The 19936-nt window shown below is 37.4% G+C and overlaps 1 protein-coding gene and 1 pseudogene across 1 annotated transcript; both read left to right on the top strand.

The window, feature by feature from the left end:
- Positions 1-5174: 5174 nt before the first annotated feature.
- Positions 5175-13367, top strand: LOC131534448 (interferon-inducible GTPase 5-like; annotated as a pseudogene).
- A 3144-nt stretch (positions 13368-16511) lies between these two features.
- Positions 16512-18320, top strand: LOC131534441 (zinc finger BED domain-containing protein 5-like). The gene has a single exon (XM_058767309.1). The coding sequence runs from the start codon at positions 16512-16514 to the stop codon at positions 18318-18320; it is 1809 nt and encodes a 602-aa protein (XP_058623292.1).
- The last annotated feature ends 1616 nt before the right edge of the window (positions 18321-19936 follow it).

Below are 19936 nucleotides of genomic sequence, written 5' to 3'. Positions count from 1 at the left end.
ATCATGGTTGTGACACAGGAAATATTAACATTAGGATTTAAAATATTCTAAAACTATAAAACTGACCAGAGCCTGTCTGACAGTGATGTACTCTGCAGAGGAGAACTGGGGCAAGGGGGTCCTTTAGAGTGACAGCTGCCCCTGATATTCCCTAATTTTATTACATCTGAATGAATGTCTGACGGTGTTGACAAAAGGTAGGCACACAACTTTGAAACCTACATGCATGTGTCACTGAAAAACAACCTTGCTTTGATAGGAGACATTATTAAGTGTTACTTTTGGTAAAACAAGGTCTTTTTCATCATTAAAAAACATTTTTTTTCCATGTTATAGCATATGAATGATCGAACCCTTCTCTGTGGACACACTGTTTTACATGTAGTGAGAAGACAATAAGTGTCATAGATTTCACATAATAATGATAAAATTAAATTGAAGGGGATAATTGTGTTAAATACATTCTATTATTAATACCCATAACATTTACAATTGAAAATTTTAGTTTTTTTTAAACCTGATAGTAGTTACAATTTGCTGGACATGTTTTGTCCCATGACTCAAAAATGACTGAAAGAATAAAGGTAACTTTTGTACCGTGTGTCCAAGATGCACAGTTTGAGAAATAAAGCTGCTGAATGCAGCACTGACATTATTTAATACACTCTAAAAAATAATAATTAATAAAATAATAATAATAACAAAGGTATATTTATATCTCAAAGTTTTGACTTTTTCTCATAATTCTGACTTATTTTCACAGTGAGATATAACTCAAAATTGTGATAAAAAAGCTCCATATTGCGAGATGTAAACTCACTATATATATATATATATATATATATATATATATATATATATATATATTAGGTGGCACACAGATGTCACGGTTCGGTACATACCTCGGTTCGGGGTCACAGTTCAATACGATAAAAAGAAATCTACTATGCTCAGTTTCTTTTCATTTATTTTGAACAGACAGTAGTGCAAATTACAATTTTTTTTTTCCATCCAGATGTGAAAATAAATATTATTACATGTTTTATATATATAAAATCTGTTTTGTTTTCATTGTGAGTGTACACAAATAAAAGCAGACCTTTATACAGTGATTATTAATAAGACAATAAGTGTTTAAAGTTGATTCTTCTGGTATAAGGAAACAGTTGAAGTGATGCGCCTGAGCGCACACGCGCGCACACACACACACACAAAACATGAGAGAGGTAGGATACATGAGCACAAAGCCCCATTTCGCAAACAGTTGCGTGTGCAAGTCTTTAAAGTACCTTTGTCAGTCTATGTGAGAGACGCATTCAGAATCAGCACATGGTCACTGTCTAGGGGCTTTGTTTTCAAGTGCACAACTCATGGCATTCGCTGTTCTTCTGCTGGCGGTTATCAAACAGTGCTGCATTACTGCAGGTGCCCCCTTCTGGATTGAGGGTGAATTGCCTGTATTCGTTGTAAGGCCTTATGCACCGAACCGAGATGTCCGAAACGTGACGGTTCGATGCGAATACATGTACCATGCCATCCCATATATATATATATATATATATATATATATATATATATATATATAGTCGTGGTCAGAATTATTGGCACCCTTGGTAAATATGATCAAAGAAGGCTCTGAAAATAAGCCTGCATTATTAATCCTTTTGATCTTTTATTTAAAAATAAATTAAAAAGGTCACAAAATCCAACCTTTCATTGGATAATAAGAATTTAAAATGGGGAAAATCTCATTATGAAATAAATGTTTTCTCAAATACACCTTGGACACAATTATTGGCACCCCTAGAAATTCTTATGAGTAAACAGTGAAAATTCCCATTTCCACCATCAGGGCAATAATTAAGAATTTCCAATCAACATAAAATGTTCAGAAACTGCCTGGAAGAGGACGTGTGTCTATATCGTCCTAATGCACGGTGAGAAGGAGAGTTTGAGTGGCTAAAGACTCTCCAAGGACCACAGCTGGAGAACTGCAGAAAATAGTTGAGTCTTGGGGTCAGAAAACCTTAAAAAAAAATTGTCAAACAGCATCTACATCACCACATGTTGTTTGGGAGGGTTTCAAGAAAAATTCTCCTCGCTCATCCAAAAACAAACTCCAGCATATTCAGTTATCAGACACGACTGGAACTTCAAATGGGACTGGCTTCTATGGTCAGATGAAACTAAAAGATGAGCTTTTTAGCAGCAAACACTCAAGATGGGTTTGGTGAACACAGGGATAAAAAGTACCCCATGTGTACAATGAAATATACTGCTGTATTTTGATGTTGTGGGCCTATATTTCTGCTGGAGGTCCTGGACATCTGACCTTACTTTATGTGTTGACAGTTCATTGTAGAGATGGATAATTGTCCTAAAAGAAATACCAAATTAGTCAAACACTCTCAAGTAGAAATTTTCATTTATTTCTATAAACAGTGAATGCTGATGGCTCTCAGAGAGAATGCCTCGCCTGCAGTCATGGTAATGACATATACGGTCCAACAAACGAAATGTGTACAGTGTCATCCGTAATCCTGATCATTTGACTAAGTAAAACGCCAGTCGTAATAGATCGAGAGGGGGTTTTCTGAATTCTGATTGCATTATGGCACTTTTCTTAAATGGTGCATAACTAGGCCTCTTGAATTTACAATTGTGCATGGGGGTCTGTAAAGGGGAAAAGCATGGACGATAAGTTTTATTCTATACCTATTCTATATGTGAGTAATATAATAATAATAATAATAATAATAAAAATGGTAATAAACAGCTGAAACAACTGATACAACTCTTTAATTTCATGTTGGATACTGAAAAAAATCCACATTCTGATGCATCTAAAGCATTAGACAACTGCTATAATTGCATAAATGCAGTTTATGAGGCTATTTCTCGAGTCATTATAATTAAAATATTTACAAACATACTAAACAATGTTTTATTTAAAATGGGGGTCTTTGGGGAACTAGAGAAGTTTTGACATGCCCTGACATTTGTGTTTTTCAGTATCTTAAAAATATATAAAGGCTACTGTATTCAGCACAAACTGGGCTACAATATGTGAGCAGCATGAATGTACATGTTTGTTTTGTTTTTTTTTTTGTTGAGAAAACCACGTTTATGCGTGGTTAGTGAAAAACTACATTTTTGTTTAAAATGCTTGTTTAAAATGTATGATAAATGGCTGGCTTTGCTTGAGTAACATGTTTGTTACTATGATGTCATATATAAATCTATATTTTATTTATTTCCATATTTGAAATGTTTATGTATGTGTGTACTATGAGGATATTTCTTGAGTCCTCATAATTAAGATCGCTTGCAAACAAAATTTAATAAAAAAATGGAATCATATGCAGAAATTTTTGTGTGATGGGTAAGTCTAGAGTTTGTAAAGTAAAAAAAAATCATTATGTGTATATGGAGTGTCCCACAAACCATATGTGTAGTAAGAGTCCAAATGATTGACCTGTGCAAAAATTATACTAAATGATGGTCTTGAAAATTTTAATGAAAAATAAATGTAGAAAGTTTACTGTGATGGGAAGGTTTAGGTGTTGGAGTATTAAAATCACTACATCTAAGTCCAGACATGTCCGGGACAATAGCCCTTATCGTGTGGCCTGTTAATATATATATATATTAGTGCTGTCAAAGTTAACGCGTTAATATCGCGTTAACGCAAATTCATTTTAACGGCACTAATTTTATTAACGCGCGATTAACTTTCAGCAGAGACGGATGGACAATTCCACAAGCACTAGACTCGCTACAGCGATAGCTAAATGGGTGGCTACAGCATAGGCCAGTTAATGTAGTGGAGGATGAGGGTCTACTTGAAATTATTCGCATCGCATCTAACGATTCTACATATGAACTACCTTCGAGAGCCACCGTTACAAGCAAAATTCACACCTCCTATGAAGAGGAGAAAGCTAAAGTTGAGGAGGCGTTGAGACAGACAAACACAGTCGCGCTAACCGGAGACTACTGGACTTCCCTCAGTAACGATAGCTACCTGGGGTCACGGCACATTATTTTGACACACACTGGAATCTTCGGTCGCACGCTTTGACCGTTATGAAGACAGATGAGAGGCACTATGCTGACGTTTGCGCTGAGCACTTTCTGCAAGTAGCTAGACAGTGGAACATTGAACTCAAAATTAGCACACTGACCACTGACAGTGCACGCAACATGATTGCAGCGGCCAGGCAGCTCCCGTTCGAGCATATGCCTTGCATTGCACACAGCCTCCACCGAGCTATCACAGTTTCGCTCCAGAACAGCCCGTTTGACAGCGCCTTGGCAAAATGCAGGAAGGTAGTGGGGCATTTCAAGCATAGCCCAGCAAACGCAGCAGAGCTCGAACAACAGCAAGTTGCACATCTTCAAAAGAAAGAGTCACTCACACAGGAGGTGTCAACTAGATGGAATAGCACGTTGGAAATGATAAAGCGTGTTCAAAGAAATCAAGAACCATTGAGAGATGCACTGGCCTTACATGCAAGCAACATCAACATGCTGAACTGGATAAACTGAAGAGATTGGAGACTGTGCTGGAACAATGCAGGTAATTTATTGATACTCTCTTTTATTATGTTTGTTTCTCAGTCAAAGTAAGGTTGTGTCAAAAAAGTGGGGAAGTGTGTGTCAGTGAGAGATTAAAACACACCTATAAATCATAAATAAATAGAAACTGATAATTTGTGGATAATTTTAGTTTTTTCTATACAAGACATTTATAATGTTAGAGTGTCAGAGACACGTCAGAACAACAGAGAAATCCAGTGTGTGTGTGTGTCAGTGAGAGTGAGACACTCATTATGTCTAACTAAAGTTTTGTCCTGAAGAAGGCTTTGTCCCGAAACGCGTAGATCTACTAATTATTTGTAATGCTTTAAGCCCAATATATTAAAGGCTTTTTACTTCACCCTGTGAGTGCCTTGGAAGTATTTTGTCTATACAATTTATTTTCTATATTATTGCAGGTATGTGAGTGCACTTCTAGGAGGAGAGAAGTTTGTTTCTTGCTCAGTTGTGCTGCCAGCATTTCGTCATCTATCACGTGTGACGGAGGTCTCAGAAGATGACCCAGCATACATGGTTATGTTTAAGGAAACTTTCACAACAGACATGGACAAACGGAAGGAAAAAACCAACACCACATGGCTGAGGTTGCAACAGCACTGGACCCAAGGTTTAAGGACCTCAAATGTCTGAGCAGGGCTGGCAGAGCGGAGGCATGGCGTTCAATCTGTGCCTTGCTCCGGGAGAGGGGGCTTGCAGAGCAAGATAAACCAGTGACAACTGAGCCACCTAAGAAGAGATTATGTCTCATGTCTGTGCCAGAGTCTTCATCTGATGAAGAAGAGGACTGTATTGGGAAATGTGTGGAGCGCTACAAGGCAGAGCCCTCTATTGGAATAGAGGACTGTCCCCTGCAGTGGTGGTCCAAACATGAAGGGGCACACAGTGAGATGGCCTACCTTGCACGCAGATACTTAGCAACACCTGCCACATCCATACCTTGTGAAAGATTGTTTTCACTGTCAGGGCATGTTGTTCAGAAAAGCGAGCTGCCCTGTCATCTGAAAATGTAAACAGGCTTGTCTGTTTGAGCAACTGGCTCAGTGCAAAGAAAGAGAAATAATGGGAACCTGTGGTTTTTCTGTTCTTTTTTCCATGTGTTTAATAGACATAAACAAGTTCTTAAAAAAAAACATATCTACCATCTTTGAAACATGTCTATGTTCTTTATGCTGTATGTTTAGGGTGGTTTCGGTAACAATACATTTTCATTTTGCATGTTCAGAAGAAGTGAGCTGTAAACAGGTTTGTGTAAATTACATGTAAATTGCTCAGTGCACAGAAAGAGAAGTAATGGGAACCTGGTATTTCTGTTCTTTTCCCATGTGCTTAATAATAGACAGACATGTTCTTTGAAAACATGTCTATGTTCTTTATGTTCTGTTTAGGGTGGTTTCACTAATAATAAACATACATTTGCATAAAGCATCCATATTTGTCATTGCCCATGTTGATTAGAGTATTAAAAACTTGAAAAGTATTAATTTAAGGTACATTTAGAACAGATATAAATGTGTGATTAAGTTGCGATTAATCGCGAGTTAACTCATGACAATCATGCGATTAATCACGATTAAATATTTTAATCGATTGACAGCCCTAATATATATATATATATAATTTTTTTATTTTGACATTTGGTGTTTATAATCTATAAATTTATAATTGATCCTAACCCTAACCCTATCTTGAAAATCTCTTTTCCCGCTCCTGGAAAAATGTACATTTTTATATTTTTAGCGACGCCTAAAACTAGTGTAAGTGTTTGAACCTCTATAATTAATCAAGGAGTAAGCCAATCAACTGCCACATGACCGGTGATGGTTTTCAAATATTTTTTATCCTTATGCGACATCCCAGATGTTACTCGACATTTTCCATATTTGACCCTTGGTTCCTATAGTCTGGCATATCTGCCTGAGTGTGAGTGTGTGTGTGTGTGTGCGTACTTGTATTTCTTACTTTGTTGGGCCCAGTGACCAGGCGCTCACCAACGGGCCCCACACCGATTTTTAATTGAAACTACCTCAGAAGCCTCTCCTGATATGTTTTATGCTTTTTTTTTTTTCCCCACGAGTTACCAAAGTTTGGTTTCGTGTGTGTGTGTGTGTTTGCTCTCTAGCGCACCTATATCTGACAGTGTGGTATTACCACAGATACACACTACCGGAAGTGTATTAGTCGAATGAGACAGGCCCATGGAAAGGGAGGAGTTGTTCTTTTTCGCCATGACGGTGTTACCATTTTAAATCCGTAATTTAATGTGTTTTGAATGTTTTGAATCAACAGAAAAAACAATTTAATGTGAACAGCAGGCAGGTTTATATCATTTTCCTGTACATTTGATATATTTTCATGTCAATACCTACCCATATCAACAGAAAGATTAATGAAACACAATTTAAATAAGATTGCTGGATTCTAAAAGCCCACCACGGAACCCTTGGGCTTTAATTGTTGTTACGGACAGTGTTAGAGCATTTCAAACCGGAAGTTCCATGTGGTTGAACAGGTCAGGAAAGCGAACATGGGAATTTCTACATGTGGACGACAGGTAGGTATGTCATATTTTATTTTTACATTATGTAGTTTCGTTTAAACTTTGTATATGGTTTAGTTTCGTTTAAAGTCTTATGCAATGTCGTTGCACAACAAAATGGTTTTTAAAGCAGCGTTTTATTCAGATCGTTAGCTGCTAATGTTAGATTAGCGTATACTGCTAGCAATTTATTTAGATCATTAGCTGCTGATGTTAGATTAGCATATACTGCTATATTATCTAGATATATTGTCTGTCTAGCTGTCTATCTATTGTACAGAATTTACAGAGTGGATACTGTATATATAACTTTTTTTTATTTTTTATAACAGCTTAACTTAATAAACCACTGAATATTGAATGACTTTAAATTGTTGAATTCATGTGTGTAAATTTTGAGTGTTTTTGAAATTATTTTCACAGTGCCATAATGTTCAGAAAGACGTAGAGGATAAAACCTGTTGATGAAGCAAAGTCATATATTCTCTCCTCGTGTGACAAGCCGGGGTTTGTGGAACGTATCATTGATAAAAACAAAGGTACAGGACAACATATTACTTGTACATTTTTCAGTTCTATGCTTTTTTCAGTACTATTCGTTTACATACACTAATATAATAATGCATGTCTTTGTAGCTGGAAAATGACACATTAGTATTGGTATTTTCAAAAGCTTTATGAAAGTGGCCACGTTTTATTACTCTGATTCCTTAGGTCCAGCTCCTGTTGATTATAAAGGCAGTAAGCTATAGTATCATTTTCATATATTGATGCTACATACTGTGGGTCATTCTATAATTAAGGGTACATTTCAGGTCAACAAAAAAGTGAAGAAATCAGTGTGCTTTTCTGCAAAATAATCTAGTTGTTTCCATAATATACCCCCATATTGTTCTAAATTCATTAGTTGCCAAGCTTAAACTCAAATTACTTTTTAAATATTTAAATGAAAATAAATATTTGATTCATTGTTTTGTCAACTGTGTTACAGACAAAAGTGGTGTCATAGAAGAAATAAATGAAGTACTACACATATGATAAAACATTTGTTTGAAAGTTATTGAGTCTATTCACCAGGGGTTTTGAGGTTGTATGTCTAACTGATTTAAAAAATATGAATTTTAAACTGAATAACGGATATTCTTTGGTATACTATCATCAAGGATGGATATTTTTTCAACATAATTCTCCATTACACTGAATCTAGAGTTATTCAACGTCTTTATGTAATACTGTTCACTCTAGAGATGTCCTTTTTATAATTTTTATAAAAATTTTGCCTACAATTAAAGATTTATGACACAAAAATCACACGTAACACAATTGACAGATAAAGTAACACAGTTGACAGGATGCATTAGGAGAAAAAGAGAAAACTTTCTTTAAAATAAAACCTTTTTATTTTGACAAGTGTCAGCAACAAGTAATTAATCAACTCTCTTGAAACAATGGAGAAAACAAACAAAAACTTTAAAAAATGCTGTTAATACTACATTAGTCTCATTCACAAAACAGTCTATGTTTTTGTAAATACGCAGCCCTTCTCTCAGGATCAGCATCACGCCGAGCCCTGTACTGGCGCTGCTTCTCTGCAGCAGATAACATAATTTCCCTAAAACAAGATTAAGAGCACTTTATAGTTTTTCAACCTTGCTTGATAGGGATCACATTAAATAAATGTCAGCAGAAACCCACCATTCCAAACCATGAAATCATATAAAAATGAACCATACTTCATGAAATCCTTGTTTGTTGATATATGTATATTTCTGGAGATAATATAGATTTTGCTGAAAAGCTATGGAATGCTCCTTTAATCGAGTGTAATGATTTATTCAGTGCAATATATAGATAATATTATAGTGTTAAGATTAGTTAAATTAATCCCTTAATGTGAATCACATGTTTTTATAAAATAACTATTACTATGTAATTACACTTGTTCATATTTTACCATGTCATTCCTGTGTTATAACAATAGTTAATGTATGTTTTATCAACAATACTCAATATAGGCATAAACTATGACAAGAAACCCAGCCAACATTGTCAACCGTGTTAATCCCTGTCAACTGTGTTACACTTGATGGGTAACACAGTTGACAAGTAACACAGTTGACATTTCTTCCATTTTAGGGCCTTGTGCTAACTGTAGACCTTGAACATGTCCCCACATTACCTTGATCAACTAGTGTTTTTATACATTTTATCTACATTTTGTAAATATAATATCTAAAGTACACACGACCATGTTGATAACACAGTTGATGAGCAATTCATCTACTCTATGTGTAGACAATAATAATGATTAAAAATTGAAGAGGAGGAGTAGAAACTTACCACACTGTATTTAAAATTCCCGCCACTGAAGGTCGTGACATCACATGATGTTGGACATGTGACTTTGGAACAAACCATTGCTGATTTATAGGGGTTTTGTCAATGGGTAACACAGTTGACAAAGATTTCTCGGACACACACAAAGTTAATAATTTAATAGATATAAACAAGTGAATTAGTTTTTAAAATACATTTGCCTTGTTTTAATGATTATTTTTAACAAATAATGATGAAAATAATATAAAAAAACATGTATTGTAGTGTTAATTTGAAAGGCAAAACTTGACTTTTAGCAAATCGGACAGCACAAAAACTGTTATTTCCAGTACAGCATATGCATTTTCTCCTAATTAACTTTTGGAACTGGTTGACTTTTATGCATGAAATAAAGAGGAATGTGCCCAAATATAAAAGTGATCATTGCTTGAAGTAAATATTCAGTAAAAATGATAAATACAACCAATGGACTTGAAATGTACCCTTAATTATAGAATGACCCATATATTTATTATTTATGTTTGTCATTTTTGGCTTTTTGGATTCTGTCTAGGGCTGAGGAAGATGGGTATAGAAGATCCTGTTGTGTTCCTGATTTCTGGCTGGGAATTTGGCAAATATGACATAAATCTGCTGCATGAGAGAATTGATAAAGATCTTCCACAGTATAAAAGCTATCTACTGATGTTGGCTTTGCCAAATATCACGCTAGAGATTAATGAGAAAAAGAAGAAAGCTATAGAGGCAAACATTACAAAAGTTGCCTTTGCGTCTGCTTTTGCAGCTGCACTTCCTCTTCCCGGACTTTCAATCGCTGTAGATTTAGCCATCATAGTAGGAGAGCTGACAAATTACTACAGTGCATTTAGTCTAGATGATCAATCCCTGGAGAGGCCATGTGAAAGATCTGGGAAAACCCTAGAGGAACTGAAAAGTCTCCTTTGCATCAAGATATAAACTTAAGTTCAGTATTAACCATGCTTGGTTCTGCATCCCATCTTATATCAGAAGAATCAGTTAAGTACTTTGTGAGCCTCATACCAATAATTGGCACTGTGGCAGCAGGAGGAATGTCTTATGTGACAGTCTCAACAATGCTGAGGAGAGTTCTGAATGACTTAGCTGATGATGCTAGGAATGTGCTGATGGCTTCACTGGAGGCTGAAGTAGGTATGTAAAATGTGACAGGTCTATTCAACAGCTTTTATTACAAATTGCTTTTGAGGTATTTACAGAAAAAAAATCTTCATCACACTGAATACAGAAGACAATAGACATTTGATGCACATTTATTTTCATTTCTACATATATACAGCAGTTTTTCTTTCTGTTTGGCATACTATTTATAGGCTTAAATTGAGTTTGGCGTGCATATGATACGCAGTTTTCGCACGCATATAATACGCACCTACCCCACACCCCTAATCCTAACCATTGCATATCATATTCACACCAAAGTCAATTATGCATATAAATAGTACGCAAAAAAAGAAGCAAAAACTTGTGGTATTGATATGCATTTTCATGAGATCCGGTAGATACAGCTGATGCTTTTTTTTTTCAAAGAAACTAACATAAAATGTCTAAGATTCAATGGAAGAATATTATTACTTTACCGATGAAGTGGTAATTACTGTTTTGACAGTAACTGTGCTTCTTTTATGTTTGGATAAAATAGGTTGCATATTTATGTTTAACCTTCACCTGTTATTTCTTACCTCTGTTCTGTCTGTGGCTGAGCTCGGGGCTCGCTGCCAGTTTATTTCTTAATAAAGCTTATACTGAACTTCTCTCTGCTTTTGAGACCTTCCCTCCAGAAAACGTCTCCAGGTTGCGTATGTAACCATGGTTCCCTGAGGGAATGAGATGCTGTGTCGAAAACGTTATGAGAACGCCTTCAGCGTGACCGTGCTCTGAATCACGGTGTAATCAGTCCAATAGGTCTTTGTCAGTCACGTGCGTTTATTATGTGTGACGTCAACGAGGCGCCATTTTGAAGGTATCGTTGCATTGAGCAGTGAACTGAAAGTGTACAGAGCTGTACAGTAAAGACCGATTAAATTGTCATACTGAAGAAACTGATGCAAACCGAGAAGATACGGTACCGAGATAATCTCAGCAAATTTCTTTAGGAACCGTAATTTATATAATTTTTCATTGATGATTAACAATTAACACTGATCCATACTACCTGACGCATCGCTGCCTCCAACCTCATTGGATATATGATTATCTTGTTTACAGTATAAAAACTTATATTATTTACTTATACACTTATATGTTCTGTTTTTGTCTACCATTGATTTGCACACATCATTTGCACAATTGTAAGTAATTACATCATGTGAGTCTCTACCATTAAACCTTACTCTGTTTGTTCACAATTTTCCGTACTTCATTTGGCTGATAACAAGTACTCATAAGTACTAATAACAGGGAGACAATCAAAAACACATTTATGAAAATGGCATTATGCATACTTTATTATTAATGCAACACTGTTAAAAAACTGTTTCAAAATACATAACAGAAGATGTGACAAGCATGATGAATCATCAGCACACTGTTTCCTTAAGTGGACACAGTGCAAGTACTACAAAGAAAGCTGAATAAATTAATAATAATATAAAGATGATGATGATTTGATACTTCTGCCAAACATTTCTGATGACCCTTTCTGCATGGATTCTTAGAAGTGCTAGATGATCTGTCAAATACTAAACAGTGCTTGTAGGTAGAAGACATTCTGACACACACTTTCACACTGAATGGTTTCTCTGTGGAAATCTCAAAACAGTCTATCATTGCTTTTCTGTGTCCAAAGGAGTTGAGAACCCATGTAATAAAGGTTCCCAAGTTTGGCATACCTGTATAATGCTTTACTTTAAGATCACGGAAAAGCTATCAGACATCCTCAGTTTACACCACAGCAGTCAGTTTTCTTCTGCACACACAAGTTACATTCAGTTAGTGACACTGAGTGGTGTCGTGTGATGCCGACCATCCCCTCCAGCCTCGTCTCAGCTGGCTGCAATATGTTTTTTTTCTTAACTGCTCCCACTTACTGTTTAGTCACACCTAGCTTAAGTATATGAAATGAACATGTATTTGAAGTGTGGAAGTCACGTTGTTGACAAATTCACTGAGTGACCTGTATCTATGTATATGTAGATTTAGTAAATTGAGCACATGATTGTGAATGTTTAAGGAATTGAATTCATGATTTAAATTCATTAATGATGTCTAAACTGTTAATGAGCATTAAGGTCCATAGCAATTGATTGCTGGGTTGATTGAGTAATATGATTGTCACAAAGCAAGGGTAAACACAACAGGTAGGTGACAAACAGGATGGTTTATTGAAGAGAACTTGGGGAACAGGAACGGGATAGGCAAAAGGCAGGTGAGTGAGCAAGATGTTATGGGTTTCAGAGTGCTTAGCTGTGATCTTGATGCAGTGTCTTTCTGTTGCAGGTAGAAGGATGATCTTGGATTGGGTTTCTCAGGATTCGAGGGAGGATGGGTGGAGAGTTCAAGAGGTAAGTATCGCAGGTAAGTAATATGTTAGAGGGAGTCCAGGGCAGTCCGTCAAGGTGAACAGTAGACCGGACAATGAGAGGTAGGGATGTGTGTGTTTATATGCTGATGCTGATTAGTGGCAGCAGGTGCGTGTGATCAGTAGTCAGGTGACTGTGAGTGGGTGATTGTGACTGATCCCTGACAATGATATGGATGTGCCTGTTTTATTGCAGGCCAGGTTTTGTATGCAATTGAATTCTTCCGGAGGGAAGATGGCGAGCCAAGCACCCTTGATCGTTGGATCCATGGAGTCATTGATTGCTGCATGATGTCTCATGAGATAACACTGTGCGGCAGTGGCGTTCCGTCCATATAAGCTGTGAATGCGCCACATACCCAGGCCGTCTGAGAGAATGAGTTCACGGGCTAATTAATATAAACATGATTATAAGTTGATCCCTTGTTATTTGAGATGTGAATAAAGTGTTGGAAATAAGTATATAAAATTATTTATTTGAAAACAATGGTCATTTTTCTTTAAATCTACGTCAGTGACGGAAGCTTCCGGGTAAGCGGATTCTCCGCAGCTTCGGCGCCTCCGCTCTGTGGCTGTGACTCGTCAGGATTGTAGCGCGTTCTCAGTGTTTTGCTGGTATGCGGCTGATTTCATGCGCGAGGTAAGCTGTCCGCGAAGCGCTCGCCCAGGTGGAAAAATGTGCTGTTGTTGCCAGATCTCGATTACATTGTGTTTGATGCAAAACTAACCCGACGAAATCATATGAAAACAACAACAACAAAAAAACATCATAACTGTATATTTTCATGCTTTTTTCAAGCAAAGCACATTTTGAAAGTCCACTAAAAACATATCTGGTCATAGACAATGTTGAAGACATTATTGTCAACATGCAGTAGTAAATAAATAAAAAAAGTTTATAAAAATGTATATAAAATTTGAAATAATAACAAACATCAGGAAAAAATAGGAAATACCGTTGTTTTCCGTATACTTGTGTCGCTTACAGTTAAAGTCCTTCTGTGATTTTATTGTTGTTTGCAACGTTACTTGGCAATATTTTAAAGATATAATTATTATTATTATTTTTTTTTTTTTTGTATTTTGCATGGTCTATTATTGTCATCTGGGTGGGAGTTTTAACTCCTATTCACTGGGAATAAAAAAATAAATGGGGGATAATTCAGTTGATGCAGAGAAGTATAGACCGGGGGAATCCCCCATTTTAGCACTCAGCATACCGCATACTGCTGTGCGGTAGGATCTCAGTGGACCCTTGAATGCATTTTTTCCCCTTTCTCCTAAATTCCGGATTGGGATTGGATAGAATTTTTTTTGTATTTTCGCTTCACTCATTTTTGGACCAAAAGACAGAACTGATTTCCACGGAAGGAAACATTTTTCTGGTCATCTGAAAGACTGGACTGAGAAAAAAAGAGACAAACACATACACTGATTGCGCACCACACTTTATTAATGTTTTGGTGTCAACAATTGTTTTATATTTTTCAATACAGTTCATGTGAAATGGTAATTTGTGTGGTTATCAATGACTTCTGGTTGTACCATTCACTATACTATAATTCAGTGACCCTAAGTTGAGTATCTGAACCTAGTGTGTACTTACCCTTTAGAGGAGGGTTACACATGCACTATGACACACTACACGAGATGAAATGATTGAATCTTGCGTCCCAACGCCTATTGTCGTTTACGAATCCCCACGACACCCTACGTCAAGCAAATCGTGCCAAAATTGTGTAGTCTGAACAGGGCTTAAGTAAAACTCCCATCTACCAGTAACGTATCTAATTAGTTACCATGTATGGGCACTACCTGTCAGTGACGGTTCTTACCCACACTTGTCTGTATTTACAAACTAATTACCATGCATGTACGACTGTTAAGTACAGCCGTGTTTCTTATTTGTTATATGTACATACATTTCGGGCAATTACCTTGTGTTACCACTCATTTGCCTGTAGGTACAAGATATTTACCATGTATGTAGCAGGGAAGTACACATACTGTAAAATAAAGTGTTACCATTATGATTATTATTATTATAGTCAAAAAAGAAAAAATAATTAACGTTATTAATCTATATTTTTTCTACTGAAAACGGTTTCAGAACGGTAATGATACGCCTACAGAAGAAACGCAAGAACAGAAACGTTAAAATACTGATTCTGCCCAGAGTGAACCGATTGAATTGTATTTTTATATAATTATTATTTTTAAAATCATTTAAAACACGATTGAGTGTTGCTGTGAGGTGCGCTATGCTGTGATCTTTGTTTGGATTCATCGGATCTATTTTCGCTGCTAAAACAGACCAAAACAGTCAATATTTCGTCTAAAATGTAAGTGACTTAATATTATTAACTTGTTTGTTGAACTGTCATATGAAATCAGTGTCACATTTTCAATCGTGAGGTGATGGTAAATTAAGTGATGGTCAATTGTCAGCTCTCTTGGTCGTCAGGTCATGTGATGCATGTTGCTGAACTGTATTCAAATGTTATAAATATAAAAACAACACATTTTGAAATTTAACTGCAGTATGTCAGTTTAGTTTATTTGTGTGTGCTGCGCTCATAGACTTCAGAAAACGGCGCTCATTTGTTTGATTTCTCCTCGAGAAGCTGCGCGAGCCTCAAAAGTTTAAGGTCCTTGCACCCTGACCGAGTCCGATACTGTCGTATTCGTTTTTTCATATTCGTCATTTGGTGGCTCTCAATTGTCAAAAACACCCCTCAAAATATTTGCAACGGATGCGAAAAATGCAGAAAATCGAACCATCCGAATTAATTTTTATGACGGACGGAAGTTTCAGAGGCTGCAAACGTATATAACGTGAGCCCCTCTCCCGTCCAAAAACACTCACAGGTGGTCAGTCTCTCAGTAGCCTCGCGCAGCAGTCAGAGCAGAGAGGAGACACACACCCCTCCGCGTCCAGGCTGCAAATGAATCGCGCATGGCCGCCGCCGTTCCCGCCCTGGCTTACAGAGCGGGGTGTAAATGTAAATGTTCACTAACTCTCACACAAAAATAAATCACTGCATTTAAATTGACTGACGACATAGCTCTCCATTCACTCTAGTCTAGTCTCTTGCCAAGTTCGCTTGTGCCAGCTCTCGCTAGTCTGTTATCAATCTCGATTTACATAGGCCTTTACTACAAAACCCCAACAGTCTTTTTAAAGATTAGATCAAATCTCAGCCCTAGCCAGTCATTTTTTTTAACTGCTAGGCAGTACACTTAGCTAAAACTACCCACGCGACTAAGACATACACACACACACACACACACACACACACACACACACACACTACAATCGTTAAGTATTAAAATAAAATCTGAATTGTCTGCAAAATAATTATTTTGTTTGTTTAATTAAAGATCGTGCCTAAGTCCCGACTGATTAGCCCCTGATACGTCTCTCAACATAGCCACACACACAGTTACATATTGCCTAAACTTTATTGAAAACACATAACAAAAATGGAGAAATTTCTTGTGAGGACCAACAAGCCAACCGACGCACCACCAGCTGCAAAAAAGCTTCGAAGGTACGATGAAGCATACCTGCAGTTTGGGTTTACAGTCACGGCTGATCTGAGACCTCAGTGTGTCGTGTGTGCCGAGGTGCTGGCAAACGACAGTATGAAGCCCTGCAAATTAAAAAGGCACCTCGAAACAAAGCATGCTGGCATTAAAAATAAACCGGCTGAATATTTTAAAAGAAAGCTTGATGGCCTCCATCAGCAACAGGCAACCATTTCAGTGCACAGCACTGTGTCTAAACAGTGTTTGGAGGCATCGTATGTAGTGGCCAAAAGAATCCGTAAATTGGGTAAACCGCATACAATCGCTGAGACTCTCATTTTGCCGGCAGCGCAAGACATGTGCAGAATAATGATAGGCGATAGTGCAGCAGCCAAACTCGGTGCAGTACCACTGTCCAATGACACCGTCGCTAGGAGAATTGTAGACATGTCCAATGATATCAGAGAGCAACTGATAGAGTTCGTAAAAAAGAGTCCTTACTACGCGCTGCAGCTGGACGAATCCACTGATATTGCTGGGCAGGCACAGCTCCTCACCTATGTCAGGTATCTGCGGGACAAGGCGATTGAGGAGGATGTCCTGTTTTGCCGGCCTCTTCAGTCGCACACTACAGGAGAAGCCATTTTCAATGTCCTTGATATTTTTATCCGTGAAAATGGTTTGGCTTGGGACCGATGCGTTGGCCTATGCACGGATGGTGCGCAGGCAATGACGGGGCGTGAGCGTGGCCTAGCTGCTCGCGTTCAGCAAGTAGCTCCACTTGTGAAATGGACACATTGCATGGTCCATCGCGAAGCACTAGCTGCTAAAAAAATGCCGGTTCTTTTTGACTCCCTGCTGAACCAATCCGTGAAAATTATAAATCTCATCAAATCACGGCCGCTAAACTCTCGCTTGTTTGGGGTCCTCTGCCAGGAGATGGGGTCAGGGCACGAACAGCTGCTTCTGCACACTGAAGTTCGCTGGCTCTCCAGGGGGCGGGTGTTACAGCGGTTGTATGAGCTGCGAGAGGAGGTGAAGTGGTTTTTGACAGAAATCAGATCAGATCTGGCAAAGCATCTGGATGACACTATGTGGCTTGCGTCTCTGTCCTATTTGGTCGATATATTTGACCGCTTGAACGGCCTCAACCTGTCTTTGCAAGGCCGCGAAACTCATATTTTGCTCCTTGCAGACAAAGTGCACGCCTTCACACAAAAACTAGACCTCTGGCATGGCCGCATCAGTCGAGGGAACTGCGACATGTTCCCCAGCCTTGCAGACTTTATCACTGATGCAGGCACGTCACACGATTTCTCCTCCCTATTTCAATCAGCGTCTGAGCACCTGTCAGCAATGAGTAAACAGTTTGCGACGTACTTTAAAGAGGATTATCGCTCTTTTGCGTGGGTTCGAGATCCGTTTGTGTGCACAGCAAACGAGCTATCAATTGATATGCAGGAACAGCTTATTGAGCTGAAGAGTGACAGTAGACTGAAGGAACTCTTTAGCTCCTGTCCTCTTTCGTCATTCTGGGCAGCATCGATGCAGGAATATCCTGAACTCTGTGACGTCGCTTTGAAGATTCTCCTTCCTTTCACGTCCACATATTTATGTGAGGCAGGATTCTCAAAAATGACTGCACTCAAAACGAAATACCGCAATCGTGCACAAATCGAGGATGATTTGAGGCTATGTTTATCAAACATTGAGCCAAGAATTGAGGATCTTTGCAAGGCAAAGCAGGCTCAGGTCTCACATTAACATCACCTACCTGCAAGCTTCTGTAAAAAATGCAGATGATGCCTACTATTAGGCCTAGTAATAATAACAATAATAAAGCATAAATTAATATCAGAGGTCTGGTGCCAATTCCCAATTATAGCAATAGCCTAGTAATGATAATAGGCCTATTCTGATAATGATAATAATAATAATAATAACAACAGCAACAACAATAAAGCATGTAACCTCATATAATTATATAGCAATAGCCTTAGTAATGATGATAGGCCTACTACTACTCATAATAATAATAATAATAATAATGTCTGCAATCTCACATTAGAAGTCTGGTGCTACTGCCAATTATAACAATAGCCTAGTAATGATAATAGGCCTACCTACCGCTACTGATGATGATAATAATAATGTGGGCCTAAAAATAATAGCCTATGGCTATCTATCTATCTATCTATCTATGCAAGGCGGTGTGGGGGGGCCCAACTGCAATGAACCAGCTTTGGGGGGGCCCAGCTTGCAAAAGGTTGAGAACCCCTGCTCTATAGAGTCCTATACAGGCAACTAGTGGTTACACCATGAAATTACATGTTTTTTCTTTCTTTGCTCACACCAGGAGGTGCTAATCTGCATTCAAAAATTAGGCCTAGTGTCTATTTTCATCTGAAATACTGCATAAATTGAAAAATAATTGTAAAAAATTTGAAAAATAATTTTTTGTACTATTTTCAATGGGAAAAATTTATCATAATTATTGCATAAATATTAATTACTTAGTATTATAAAATTCTCTCAAAATACAAAAGAAAAAATATTATTGAACAAAAATATATTAGATTGATTTTACTGAAGAAGAAAAAAATATAATTTCAGGTGTCCGGTCACTTTTGACCGTGAAGACCATGAGTGTGACTCCCAAATAAGGAATGCACAAGGGTTAAGGCCATTTCGCAATTGCAATCATCATACAGTAACCATCATCAACCACCTCTTACTCTTTTCATCTTCTCAACTGTACTGACCCGTACCGCTCGGTGGAAACGAGCCATTAGCCAACGGACAAACAGATGAGACACAGGGTCCACGACCAATCTAAATTTGTTACCCATTCTCATTGGGAAAGTGCCCACGCAACATTGCTCAAAAAATTGCCCCATGTATCATCAGCCTAAGAGTGTGTGTTTAATTTGTCGACTTAGAACTCATGTTTAATTTGTCGACTTAGAACTCATGTTTAATGTGATAGTTTCGTTGTGGCAGTATTTGATATCGATTCATCTCTAATTTATGTGCACCTATGTGTCCGACAAAGAATAGAAGAATGTGTTCATCATTTAATGACCAGCTACGACTCAATTCTTGTAATTTTGATTTTATTCTCAATATATTTCGACTTTATTCTCGCATTGCTACAACTTTATTCTCATTATTTTTTTCTCAAAATATTATCTTATTTTTGTTTTTAACATGGCACTAAAACGCTGTCGTACATAATGCCATGCCTTTATTCTAAAAATATTATGACTTTGATCTCATATTGCTACGACTTTGTTCGCAACAATATGGCAATGACTTTATTCTCGTAATTTTGATTTTATTCTCATAACATTATGACTATTTAATTATTTATTTAGCATGGC

The sequence above is a fragment of the Onychostoma macrolepis genome, chromosome 03, assembly GCF_012432095.1.
Source record: "Onychostoma macrolepis isolate SWU-2019 chromosome 03, ASM1243209v1, whole genome shotgun sequence".
NCBI classification, from domain to species: domain Eukaryota; kingdom Metazoa; phylum Chordata; class Actinopteri; order Cypriniformes; family Cyprinidae; genus Onychostoma; species Onychostoma macrolepis.
Note: the sequence above shows the minus strand (reverse complement) of the source record. Positions and strands in the feature narration are given on the sequence as shown.